General features: G+C 30.3%; 1 protein-coding gene across 4 annotated transcripts; it reads right to left on the bottom strand.

Moving 5' to 3' along the window:
• Positions 1-4,475: 4,475 nt before the first annotated feature.
• Positions 4,476-14,188, bottom strand: LOC107936956 (B-box zinc finger protein 19). Of its 4 annotated transcripts, XM_016869743.2 has the most exons (9): positions 13,977-14,188; positions 13,129-13,383; positions 8,686-8,861; positions 8,390-8,486; positions 7,883-7,998; positions 7,575-7,637; positions 7,144-7,386; positions 6,962-7,056; positions 4,476-4,702 (listed from the first exon to the last, which is right to left on the bottom strand). In XM_016869743.2, the coding sequence occupies exons 3-8, from the start codon at positions 8,776-8,778 to the stop codon at positions 6,967-6,969; spliced, it is 702 nt and encodes a 233-aa protein (XP_016725232.1). In that variant the 5' UTR covers positions 8,779-8,861; positions 13,129-13,383; positions 13,977-14,188; the 3' UTR covers positions 4,476-4,702; positions 6,962-6,966. The 4 variants fall into 4 exon arrangements, with proteins under 4 accessions (XP_016725232.1, XP_016725233.1, XP_040972786.1 ...); XM_016869744.2 differs by lacking the exons at positions 13,129-13,383; positions 13,977-14,188 and adding an exon at positions 9,022-9,163; XM_041116852.1 differs by lacking the exons at positions 7,575-7,637; positions 13,129-13,383; positions 13,977-14,188 and adding an exon at positions 9,022-9,162.
• Positions 14,189-14,245: the final 57 nt, after the last annotated feature.

Genomic DNA, 14,245 nt, shown 5'->3' with positions numbered 1-14,245 from the left:
ATTCTAGAATGTAATGATTATGTTGATGATATTTTAAATTAATTAATTAGATAAATATTATTTTATTAATATTTTATAAAATGTTTATTATTATATTATTATTTATTTGGTATAAAAGGAAGGAAAGATGAAGAATTATCAACACATTTCCTTTCCCATGCAAACTAACGTAAGATAAGAAGAAGAAAAGAATTTTGCTTTCTTTACAATTTATTCCTTCCACCAAAAATTCATTATTTTCACCTAAAAATTGAAAGAATTTTCATAGCCATCAAGAGAGAAAGATAGCAAGGAGATGATGGGGAGCAAGAATATCAAGTTGGATTCAAGAAATCGAAGCTGGAGGAGAGAGAAAAATCAAGTTAAAGATTGAAGTCAATAAGAAAAGGTAAGTACATCAAGATTTCAATATGTTTTGAAGTTTGTTATTATTGATAAAGCATGGAAATAATGTTATAGTAGAGTTTTCTTACATAAGGTCCTATGTTCTTGATATGTTAGTGAAGAAAAAATAAGAGAAAGTGATGAGAAATGCTGTAGAAAAAGAAAATAAAGATGTTATAACATGGTAATTAATATCTTGTACTAAAACAGTTTTGGACAGAAGTAGTAGTCTAACTTTGAAAAATCATCAAAAATTGTAGAAATCTAATTATAGGATGAATAAAATATGAAATTAAATATTATTAAGTCTAGTTTCTTATAGAAGAAATTATATAAGCAATGGAATTCTAAATCATGAGATATGATGAATTTTGTGGGACAAGGTCAGAATGATTTCGGGTTCCCCTGTTCTGAATTTGTAAAATCATAAAAAAATTGGATAAAAATAATTAGGGGCTTAAATTTATATGTTTAGAATCCTGAATGAGTCTATTTTCAATATAAACAAATATGAACATCATTCGAATTCTGTACAAGGAGATAATTAATTTTTAGTGAAGAAGGGTCACAACTGTCAGACAGCAGAATAGGGGTAATTTTAAAGAATAAACTGTACTTATTGACTAAACCAAAAATTCTGAAAATTTTATGGTAAGAATATATATGAGTCTAGTTTCAGGGAAAATTAGAAGATCTTAATTTTGAGTCCTATAGCTTCAGATATAAATAATTTAGTGACTATGACACAGATGGACAGCTTGAATATTCATAAAAGTAAATAATAAAGATTATAGATAATGTTACTTATAAGTGTGCTACATACATCAAGGATGTGGAATGGAGAGGAGGAGGAGGAAAACATATATGAATATTCATTAAGCATGGCTAATTTGCATATTTTAGGCTTAGGGACTAAATTGAATAAAAGTAAAACTTTATGGGTAATTTTGTAAAAATGTCAGAAATGACCAAATTGCATGAAATGGATTATTTTATTATTTAAATTACAAAATTGAATGAAATTATTAATTTAGTTCAAGATCGGGGGAAAACATGTTTTAGGGATTAAATTGAAAAGTGTTGAAATTATGGAAAATTCTGATATTTTATAGAATTCATGGACTGTTATCAATATATATGAGAATAATAGCTGGAAATAAGGATTAAATTGCAAGAATTCTATTTTCCTGACCCTAAGGACGAAATCATCATTAATTAAAAGTTTAGGGGCAAAATGGTAATTTTGCCTAGAGCATTAATTAAATGCATTAGAAGATGAAATGAATGAAAAATGATGATCAAATTTATTTATAAAGATCCGGACGACTCAAATATGAGACTTGATCGTGGAAAAGAAAAGATGTCGGATTAATGAAATTATAAACACAAACAAACAATGAGGTAAGTTTGTGTTACTTGAATTGTATTTTAAATACTTGAAATATGTGGTTATGTGATGAAAATATGATTTGAATGTTCAATTCATGATATTTGATGAAATATTGATAATACTCGATATAAATTGAAAATAAATCCCAGTTGAATGAAAGGAAAATTCGATGGATCTCTGAAAAGGAATTGACGGTAAAAAGGATCTAGCTCGGACGGGTGATCCTATTCTGATATAGCCCTCCCGAAGAATACGTGTAAAATGGATTTAGCCTGGACTGGTAATTTAGATCCAAACTCATTAGAGTAATTGTCGTTGCAGGGGATTTAGCCTGGACTGATAATCCCACTGTAAGGATGAGGTTCGCGGGAGTGTGCTCTCTGATATGAAATGTGTAAGACCATGGTTGAAAGATACCATGGCAACCTGATATGAAATGTGTAAGACCATGGTTGAAAGATACCATGGCAACATGACAGAAAATGAGTAAGACCATAGTTGAAAGACAGTATGGCATCATGTCAAAGATAAATAAGACCGTGGATGGGAGACGCTCTAACATCTGTTGAACAATTGATATTCAGGTAATATATATCAGATGACGAATGGTTATATGAAATAATTATGAAGATAGATAAACGAAATAAGTATAAGTACATGGAATATAATTTATGTTAAGTTTGATATAAGCTATTACCGGAATAAATATACATAAAATCTATGGAAATGATGGAGCATGAAATATTGATATAATGAAATGAATGATATATGCTTATGAAGAAACGGTAAGAGCATGATATGTTTTATGACATGTACATATATGATTATCTTTGATATGTTGATACAAGGAAATTATGTAAGTTGAGACTATTATTAAACTCAAGTGCGATATGTCGAGAAAATAGATATATCAATGTTGAATTTATATGAGATATGTGCAAGTATACTAACAATGTTGCTGTTTGATGCTTATACAAGTGTCAAACTGTTGATTGAATGGTAATATATTTATTTATATGATGCATTGAATCGGTAAATATTTAAATTTTTTTAGTGATCTGTAAATGGTAGTAATGCTCCGAAACCCTGTTCTGACAGCGGATACTGGTTAGGGGTGTTACATGGGGAACCTAACGATGTGTTTGAGTTGATGTAGGAAGATGACGATGGCCCAACCTTGAGGAAAACATCATTTAGAATAGGCTTCATGTTTTAGGGTTTAGTTTTTAGCTTTTTCTTGTTTTTAGTTGGCAATTTAGTTAGTTTCTACTATTGCTCTTGTATTAATTGCACTTTGGTACTCAAAACTCACTTTGTATTTTCATTTTCATCCAAAGTCTTTAATATATTTCAGCTCCATTTTATTTTCAAAGTATAAAAATCTAATCTTTGTTGGTATTTTTCATCTCCATTATTTAAATAGGTGAGGCCGAAAGGAGTTCCTATTAAGCACCAATTTGATTATCCCGAGTTAATTCAGTGAGATCGAGAGATAAACTAGACTAAATCATTTAATTTGGTAAAATGGTAACCGAGAGAAAAAATTGAGTCCATTAGAAGTTTAAACCTTTTTAGATCCCTAATCCAAATACTAATCAACAACGGAAGTCAACTAGTCGCTTGTGTGCCTTGAATTGTTAATTGCATAATTTTGCATGTTTACAATTTGGTCCTTCTTAGTGTTATTTAGTTAATTTAGTGCAATTATGCTTGATTATGAATTGCCGTAATATAGTACCTAGCGAGTAGTTAGCTAGACTTTCTATTTGCATACCTGTCGCATATTGATTACTTTGTCCTCAAACTCTCTTAAATTCGATGCTTGGAATACTTGGGTGTTCCATTGTAACATTATAAATATTACAAGTCAACCTATTACACTTGCAATGCACCGCTAGATATTTAAAGTTAATTGTGTTGATTCATAACCTCAATGCATGCACGTCGTGACACGATTATTAGTGTCATTCCAAAACAATTATTGGGTGTATTGCATGATCCTACATGGCCATAGGTTGTTCTTCTCCAACATTAGTTTCCTCGAGGTTGTACGTGACGATTATGACAAGGTGGATACAATGAGAAATGTGTCACGAGGGATGAGCTGTGGACTGTGTGCAAGCATAATCGTCGAAGGTTCACGAAGGGTTACTCGCATGAATGCCACTTGTCTGGCTTCACTAGGGTATAAGAAAATTCACTTAATGAGTAATTTTAATATCCGTTGTAGATTTGCTGTAGTTTAGGTGGTTAGGATACTTGACTCTTCACGCAAAAAAAAAACCTCGAATTCAAAGTCCTAGCAATGGAAATTTTTTTTAAAGAACGATTGGACGCTATGTTTTAAGTTTAACCCATTTCTTCCGAACTTTACGTATGAAAAGGATTCAAGTCTAATTGTTAAATTGTTTTTTTTTAAATTTATTAATGTGATATTTTAAAATTAAAAAAAAAACTCATCAAATGGTCATATAACTAAAAATATGTTGTAATAAACATAAATTTAATAAAATAATTTTAACAATATTAATAGTTAAGACTTGAATTTTCAAATCTAAAAAGTGGAAAGCCTAAATTCTAAAAATAAAAATATAAAGACTTGTGACATATTTCAATCTATTGGATAAAATACCTAATTTAAAAAAAAACACAACAACTTTTTTTTTAATTAAGTGGCAACATTCGATTCATTCGTAAGGTGTTACCTAAAATATAAAATCTTTATATATATATATCAGTTATCAGCTTATGGCAACCAATGGCATTCTCAAGGCTGTATATAAAAGTGTAAAATGTCACATACCTTTACTACGTTACATGGTAAAGCTTATCTCCAAAAGTTGACACTTTTTTTTTTTTTACTTGTTCATGGGACAAGGAACGTAACATAAGAAACAGAGAGCCTTTAAACCATTTGTCCACCAATATCTGCACCACAATATTAGTTTTATTACTCAAAATGTTTTGTAAGGAAAGTCCCACATGATTAGGCAACATATGGAAAATATTTGTATCCAAAGAAACTCGTGTTCAGAGGGTCATTTGAAGTACATTCATATACTTTTGTCTGGATATCCGTTCGATATGGGTGTTGGATAACGCTACTTCAAGAGAGAAAGGAAAAAGGTAAACTACACTTAAAAGGTACTAAACTATTAATAAATTTATATTTTGGTCACTCAATTTAAAAAAATTATAAAATAGTTATTGAACTATTCGAAAGTTTTTATTCAAATCACTGAACTGTTATATTTTTTTCTTTAAAGTAAGGCTAACGAGTTGCAAGTGATAATTAGAAAACCGGTACGATGGATCAATACCTATTGACAAATAGAAAAACATACTTTAGATTCAAATCAATCTGTCAGTTAGTGTTGGAAATCAAAGAAGAAAGTTGTTTAAATTTTCGATTGGTGTAGATAGTGCGAACAAATAAGACTATATAACAATGATTTTAACAACCTAATGACTTAAATGAAATATGTCAAATAGTTGTTCAAAAACATGTGTAATAAAGTTATATATGATCCTCCAAATAATTATAACAAACAACTTCGAGTCCACGTAACATATAAGAAAACTACAAGGAAAACACAGGTAAATAAAAAGAGTATAATTTTTGTATACTCCTGTTACAACTAGATTAGTTTTGTCTTACTTATACCTAACTATAAAGATTCCAAATCAACAAGACAGGTAAGCAAGCAAAAGCCGACAAGTTACCATGTGTTGTGTTCAAATGTTATTTATCTGTTTCTATCATTAGACACCATTTCTCATGAAGATAATTAGCACAGCTTGACCCTAAGACAAAAGCCTAGGAAATCTTATGGCACTATATGAGTCAGGATCCGCACAATGCTACCATTTTTTCACTTCTTTAAATGCCACATAAACACCAGTGACTATAATTTGCAACTGTCTGTCATTAAATTTCAATCTTAGTAACATGTATCATGTTTTAGTTACATGAATTTGGCAACTATTCTCACATCGGGGTCTGAATTTTATTTTGTCCAAGTTAGATCTTAAATTTGAAAATTGTTTCTACATTGAGGCCTAAACTTCTAGCTCCAATGTGAGAACAATTACCAAGTTCAGGTCCGAATGTAGAAACAAATTCGGGGACTAACTTAGACAAAGAAAAATTCAAGCACTAATATGAGAATAATGGTCAAGTTTAGGGCCTAATTTGGATAAAAAAAAATTCAAGCACCAATATTTGAATAGTTGCCAAATTCGAACCCCAAATAGTAATTTAACCCACACAGCAGCTGCAATCATGTCAAGCTGACTTCATCGAGATTGACAACGGTGAAGAAAATTTCATTTCTCAATTCATAGTTCACATCAGTTAACAATTTCCGAAGTCATTCAGAACAAATATGATCCCAACATACTAATACAAAAAAAAAAATCCACCAAATATGACAATGTTAACATAATTTTTCTTTCCCCTACTAGTCGATTACAGTTCATCAAACATAACATATTGAGCTCTAAGGGAAAAAAAATAATGAATGCGTTAGGCAAAAGGCATTTTCATGTGAAAGAAAGTGAATCTGCTTGGGCAATCCAATTAAGTATTTGCACACTTTATCAATTTTAGATCACAGGCATTTTTTTTCTAAAATAAGGGATATGCCCTTAAGCAAAAGGCATTTTCATGTGAGAGAAAGTGTATCTGCTTGGACAGCATCATGGAGGCCCTAGTGCTAGGAGTTAGATTGTATTTTGTTCTCTCTATTAAAAAAATTAAAAAATTAGTCCTAACACGTAAGATTAAAAAGTAAATTAATCATTTTTGTTAAAAATTTCATCCATTTATACTTTAAAAAATTGGTTGGGCTAACGGAATAACCATGTAATGACACATGGTGTGCCATGTGTATCTTAGGTTGGCGTACAGGGACCAGTTTTTAACAATAGAAATTGATTGAATTTTTAATAGAATGACTGGTTTGCTCTTTAATCTGATGTATAAGCACTAATTTACCTACTTTTTGAATAGAGGGGATAAAATGCAATCTAAATCTTAATACAGGGGCCTTTATAGTACTTCTATCATTCAAATATATATAATATAATATAAAAGTATCAGGAAATGTCCATAAAACAAAAAAACCTCATAACCAAATGTTTGCAATGCTCTTAAACAAGTGAACAAACATAAGCCAGAGATAATACCTAGATCATTTATCAGGCTCTCTTTTGAAGGATCCAACAGGGACCACACTTGCAGAGTCATGATTATTCTTACTTGAAACATCCATGGCTTGCTCCTTAAACATGAAGCAATTACCAAATTAACAAGGTTTTTGGAAAAAATAGCAAGTAAAAATAAAGGACAGAACTTTGGAAAACGATACCTGAATCGTTGAAGCCTGGCCATGCAGCCGTTGGGGGTTGGTATTTAGATCAATCAACTTATTACCTACCTTTCCATCTCCATCATCATTACCGTCAAGCGCCGGAACAAGGGAGTGTCTATGATTTTGCTGGTTCTCTCTCCCTGCAAAATTAGGTTGCCATTTTTGGTCCTTTCTTACATCATTCAGATCAACCGGTTGCAACCCGAGTTCCTCCAAATGAGCAGGCTTATCCCCTGGAAACTACAATAAGGGGAAGAACTTTGGCAGGCTAAAACCAATTGGCTGCAGTAAAAGACCTCCATAGGTAGATAATATAATCGCCTATAGTGTGATAAACTCGAACATGCAATAACAACAATAACAATATAACAGGATCCAACTTAAAGAGCATACGCAATCCCAAATTTAACCAATGTGGGCTTCCTTACATCATTTGGATCAACCGGTTGCAACCCGAGTTCCTCCAAATGAGCAGGCTTATCCCCTGGAAACTACAACAAAGGGGGAGAACTTTGGCAGGCTAAAACCAATTGGCTGCGGTAAAAACCTCCATAGGCAGATGATATAATAGCCAATCGTGTGATAAACTCGAACATGCAATAACAATATAACGGAATCCAACTTAATGCTAACTCGAATGTAAAGAGCATACGCAATCCCGGATTTAACCGAAGTGGGATGACAACCATACCATTAAAACAGTGGAAAAAAAAAAGTCTACAAAAGAGTTACAAACCTCAACTCTCTGCCTCAACAAGAGATATCTCCCATGGGTCCTTTTACCTCCAACATGTACAATCATATCACATTGAAAGCAAAGGGAACTGCCATCTACTTCACAGTAAAAGAAAGCTACATACACAAATCAACAAATGAAGATATTTCCAAAAAAAAAGAAAATGTTTTCACAATAAGTATACTACTCAATAAGAAAAAGGAAATCAAATCATCCATCCATCTATACATGCATACAAGGGCGAATTTAAGGGGCAGGCAGGGACCTTGGCCCCCATGGAAAGTTAACCTTTCAGTCTCCCTATAAATAATAAATTTATAAAATTATATATGGTAAATTTTCCCTTTGGCCCCCCAAAATGGGAAAAAAAATCATTTTAGTCCTACAAAAAATAATGAAATTATAAGTTTTGAAATCTAAAAAATTTATAATTCAATTCCCTCCCACTAATATTTTCCTGGATTCGCCTTGATACTTACATACATACATACATACATACATACATACCTGGTGCATTTTCGCATATATCACAGCGTGGGACATCACTGGGGTCAGCTAACCCAACTGTCACATGTCTACTTGCAAGCTTGTTACACATGTGAACCTGAAAATTCCCAGTAAATTCACATTTAATCAAATTACTGTTAATTTTTTTTAACAAAACTCTTGAGATGATTTCACTAATTTCAATTCCAAGAATTTCAAGTCAAATACCAGTGTGCAAATAAATCAAACTATGGACATATCTATAGATACGCATCGATTAATCACTAGTACTGAAAAGTAGGGAAAAATGAAGAGACCTTTTCGTCACAGGAACGGCAAAGAGCGGCCTCGTCGGCAGCACAGAAAATGATCGCGGCGGCTCTCTCACAAACGTCGCAAAGCGTTCGCATTTTGGCTTATTTGTTTCCTTTTTTGTGTTTAACTCCTTACTTTATTCGCTTTGACGGCATTCTTCACAGAACGATGAAGAGAACTGATAAAAATTTTCAAAAAGAAACGGATTCAATGATTCTACAAATAACTATTCATTTCAATTACAACGAAAGAGTGATTGAAACTAGAGATGATAAATCGAAAAAAAAAAGGATTTTCGATAAATGGAGAAGCTGAAAACAGAGGAGCAAAGCAGCTACTTTTGTTTTTCGTAGACTCAGAGAAACTACGAGAAAAGAAATTGCCTTGAGCACAACACAACATTGACGCGCTGCGAGAATTTAAATCTTCATACTCGCTCTTTTATTTTTTTTTTCAATTTTTTAACTCTCATAAAATAATTCAAATATAATATAAATAATTTTGTTATTAAATGTAATAATTTAAAAAAAAATTATAGAGTAAAATTTGCTGAATGGTTTAATTTAGAAAGTCTTTCAAAAGTCTTTCAATCGAATTAATAATTAAAATATATCTAAATCTGTACTAAAAAAAAATCAAACATAATTTACACATAATATCACTTAAAAAAAATCAAATCTAAACTGAAAATATATATAAGATTTACAAAAGAAAATTCAAACTAAAAATATCAAAAAATTTAAAACCATAATCACAAAATATAGTAATTAATTAATAAAATTATGTATTTAATTTTAATTAATTTTTAAAAACATTTATTTAATTATATGATAGCGTTTTTAAAGAATAACTAAAAAATTGAAGTTTGTTGGCACGTCGATATAATAATTTTTTTAGAAAAGATTCCGAACATAAAGATCCATTAAATTTTAAAACAATTTTTTTTATTTTGAATGAACCAATTCGTTTTAGACTTTTTCAACAATTATAAATTTAAAATAAATCAGTTAGATAATTTGTTCATATTTTGGGCAAACACGTGTTAGCATGTCAAGGCGAATGTGTGTTGTTTAATTACGTTGGGTAATAAATCCGTGACTGCTAAGCTGCTGTCACCATGATTTGTTCCCTAATTTTTTTATGGTGGCTTTTTATAAATAACAATCATCAACGCACTTAATGCAGATGTAGATGATACAATGATCATTAAGTAGCAGGGTCCATAATACTCGTGATTGGAGCAATCAGCTTACTGAAGTTAGCAGTATTCTATATAAGGAAAAAGTAACATTTAGTACATAAATTTGGTATTTTTTTCAAATTGACCTCTAAACTTTTTTGGTTATTTTTGAAATTTGATAATTTTCTCAATTTGGTCCATATATTTTTAATTCCATTAATATGTGATGATTTGATACTTTAAGATTAGGTCATTTTAACTAATATTTTTTTATTACCATTTCTTATATATTCCATAAGTTTTGTTTTTGTTTGAATTTTATATTTTTTAGTATTTTAGTTGTGATATGATATAAATTCAAAGGATTATACTATCACATTTTTACGGAATTTAAATTTAGAAATTAAATTAAAAAACTGACAAATTCTTATGCATCTTACATTTCAAGTTTTGTGGAATACCATTAGACTATCATCCAAAAATCCTTTTTCTATTTTGGATAATCTTTCCTTTCTTCTGGATAATTGGATTATTATCCATTAGAGGTGGCAAAAAGTGAAAAATAGGGAAAAGTTTAACTAAATAATAAAAGATATTGACCTTTCAAATGAAAAATTAATAATAAAATCTTAATTTTTAAAATATATTTATTTTAATTTTTTATAAAATATGAGTGATAGGAGGATTATGACCATTCACACATTAAGAGGTTTCAGAAAGTGTTGAATTTTATTGAAAAATATTGACGTAATAGTATATAGATATCTCGCAGTCATTGTTAATCTAATGTTATGTATGGTCTTATATATCCATTGGCAAGTGCCTACATATGAAGGCTTGGAAGCTTTAGTCATAGTGTTCCTCTTACATGTGTGTTTGGACGTGACTGACAGGTCATATGTCGTGTTCTTAAAATCGTTTGATCTGTATGACAATTGACCCATCTATATAAGTGACCGTAGATATTGTTTTCTTAACAAGGTTCACTTATTTAATGAGATTCAAAGGTGGGGAGGTAAAACTAAAAAGAAACAATGAAAACGGCCTTCAAAACGATTTTCATCCACCAATTCTCGGATCGTGCTTTGGGCCACCACCCTATCCACGTGTTTTAAATTGAGGCCACTAGTATTAAAAATTATATATTTCAATCCATGCACAATATATAAACCAGAATTCTTGACGTTCACTCTATCGGTAATAAAATAGTATTTTTGAAAAATAAATAATTTTTTTCAAAATATACATTTTGAAAAAAAAATAGTGATTTTAAGCAGATAATTTTGTTTAAAGAGGGGGAGCTGTAATTATATCCACTAAATTTTCTTGAAAAGGTATATATATAGTTATCTTTAAAAAATTAGGAAGTTTTTAGAAAAATAGGAAATATGTTAAAAAGGGTAAATTTTCAAAACAAAAAACTAAAACTACATAAGTACTCTGATTTTATTATTATAATTTAAGGAATTTTTTTGTTTTTATTGTATTTTTTGTAATTGAGATAATATCAATTAACTCATAAGAATTATTAGCATAATTACGAGTTAAATAAGGTTTAGTCTCTCAACTTAATAACTCTATCCAACTTAATCTTTGAATTTGTTTTTATTCACATAATAATAAAACTTGACAAATTTTCTCAATCCTAATTTATGTAATGATGTGACACTCTGATATTATGTCGCATCATCACTTAAAAATTACATTTTTAAGAAAAAATTAAGTGATAATATTATACAATATTAAAATATCACATTTCACATAAATCAAAATTAAAAAATGTTAGTGCATTTTTTTTTGAAAAAAAAAGTTAGTGCTTTTAGCTTCAGGAAGTAAAGGTTATTTTTATTTTTATTTTTCTAGAAAACGAAAAATAGTAAATTTTTGAAAAATAAAAATATATCAAAGTTAGAGAATAATAAGAAACATGTTTTCGTTATTTTCAATAAAAATGTTTTGAAAAAAAGAAAAAAAATGGAAATAAGAGATTTTTTAATTTTCATTTTATGCATTAAATTTATCCTAGTTCAAATTCTTTAGAAACATTACCTTTAAACCTTTTCTTATCTTGTTGCATTTTATTTTACTATTGTAATATATTTTTAATAAATTATATTTTAATTTAATTATTTAATTGTTTTCATTTCTATTTTGAAAAATAAATATTTTTCACTATTTTCATTATTGAAAAAAAACTATTTTTATTTTTTAAATATATTTCTCAATTTTCAAAAAATAGAAAATGAAAACTTAAAAAATTCTTTCAAAGCAAATGCAACCTAAATCTCTTTATATATATCATGTATCAAAGACAAACCCTAACAATAATCTCAAATCGAAGTTGTTTAATTGAATCAGATCGATTGGCCGAATCAATTGAAAACTAAGTAAGTTTTGTAAAATAAATTATCTCATTCTACAGAGTTCCTTATCTGAAACTCAAACTTATTTTGCAGATATGTAAACATATAGCACCCTACTAAACCAGATTGCGAGCATCTTTACTCAGCTCGAGAACACAAGATGATAACAATTGGAAACTTTCACATGTCATTGTTCCATTTTTTCTTAGTTTTACACATATTTTGATGATCATATCCCTACACTCATGATCAAAAATGTGTTCAACACAAATGTCAGACATTGGAACTTAAAGGAAAGAAGACTCGGAGCAACATAGGATGAGCAATCTCAAGGGCATATCAAACTAAGAACCCTAACCAAAGTTAAGGACAACATAGATTTTAAAATCCAACTCAAATTAATGTGTAAATGAGACGCCTAAATTTACAAGCTATTCATATTCGATTAAAAAATTGTTTAAATTCAGTTTGATTACTATCAAGAACTAAAATTATCGAAGTAGTTGAACTCCAGCGTTCTTAATACTAGACTGAAGTATCAAGCAAGACTAATCAAACTTTTTATTTTATAATATATATTTGTTATTTTTGAACTAAAGCTCTAGCACTAATCAAGCATAAAATCAAACTCAAGTTAGTTTGTTTCAAATCAAGCTATAACCTTAAAAATAAAACTCCATTGAACCTCAACTTCTTACTGCTTGAGTTTAGCTAGGCTTAATTACACAAGTAAACCAAATATGGAGAGAACATACTATACTAATAAACTCCATGGGACCATAAAGCAACATATGAAAAGAATAAATCAAAACTTTCCCACCGACACAACATTCTGGTGTTAATCAATTAGCCAAGAATGTGCAATCTAAGTTAAGAACATGGGAGGGATCAAAGCACCATACCTGACACCAGCATCACCAACAATTCCGATAGCCATTCCGGCAGAAAGCCTGGCGAGGCAACAAGCGAGACCGGATGAAAGATGGGCATAACCAACGAAACGATGGTACGATTTGGCCTTTGGATTGATCCCAGTACTGATATAACAGCAATGATCCATAAATACCCAAAACCGGCCATAACAACTCAGGCCTCATCACACCCATCGACGCCACACCAGCCCCGCTCTTAGCCGTCCCATACGGAGCTCGCCATACCTGAATTCACAAGTTTAATTTAACTTCTCTTCTTCGATTCAAACCCTTCTGAATTTCAGAGTGCAATATTTACTCAACAGAATCAAAGTAATAACTTATATTTCATAAATATATATATCCCATATTCAAATATCTATTTCAAACCACTGAATTATACAATATTTACAATGAAAGTAAAAGTTTTCAGTAATTTTTCATCAATTAAACCATTATTAGTTTATTTGAATGCAATATTCAGATTGACATGTAAAAGACTAATTCACGCGAATTCCGTCATATAATTCCAATATAAACAAATAATGTTTACTCAGCTCAATCAACAGAATTACTTATTTCGTAACTATTCATATCTCAAATTCAAATATCAATACTAAATACCACCGAATTTATACAAAATTCATAATAAAAATTAAAATCTTTTGATCCTTCTTTTTTCAATTTATTCGCTAAATATTGCTATTAGTGATCCAAAAAAAATACTATCAGAAAAATGAAATAAATGTCAAATTAAAACAGATTTAATATCAAAATAATTAAAAAGGGGTCTAAATTTAAAAATAATAATGATATATTGAGAGGTAAGGATTAGTTACAGGAAAAGACGAGAGCAGCGGCGCGGCCGAGGAAGCCGAAGAACGGCGCCGTTTCATCGGGGGTGAAAGAAGAAGACATTTGCGGGTTTACTGGACCAAAACGGTGTCGTGTACATCTGACGAAAAAACCAGTCGAAAGCTTTTGATCTCTCTGTTATCTCCCCGCTTCTTTTTGCCGCGCATGAAGGAAACAAGAGGGAAGGAAATCAGCCATTTTAATTTTGCGCGGTAATTGGTTAAGTGGGCAATTCATGCAATTGGGCCCATTT

Source organism: Gossypium hirsutum, chromosome A01, assembly GCF_007990345.1.
Source record: "Gossypium hirsutum isolate 1008001.06 chromosome A01, Gossypium_hirsutum_v2.1, whole genome shotgun sequence".
NCBI classification, from domain to species: domain Eukaryota; kingdom Viridiplantae; phylum Streptophyta; class Magnoliopsida; order Malvales; family Malvaceae; genus Gossypium; species Gossypium hirsutum.
This window is presented reverse-complemented; position numbering and strand designations above follow the sequence as displayed.

Excerpts from the sequence above, each read along its gene's own strand:
- LOC107936956 (XM_016869743.2), bottom strand. The coding sequence starts at position 8,778 with ATGCGAACGCTTTGCGACGTTTGTGAGAGAGCCGCCGCGATCATTTTC. Across the intron at positions 8,487-8,685 it reads GCCGTTCCTGTGACGAAAAG|GTTCACATGTGTAACAAGCT; the intron begins GTCTCTTCATTT and ends GGGAATTTTCAG. Across the intron at positions 7,387-7,574 it reads AACCGGTTGATCCAAATGAT|TTTCCAGGGGATAAGCCTGC; the intron begins GTAAGGAAGCCC and ends CCCTTATTGTAG.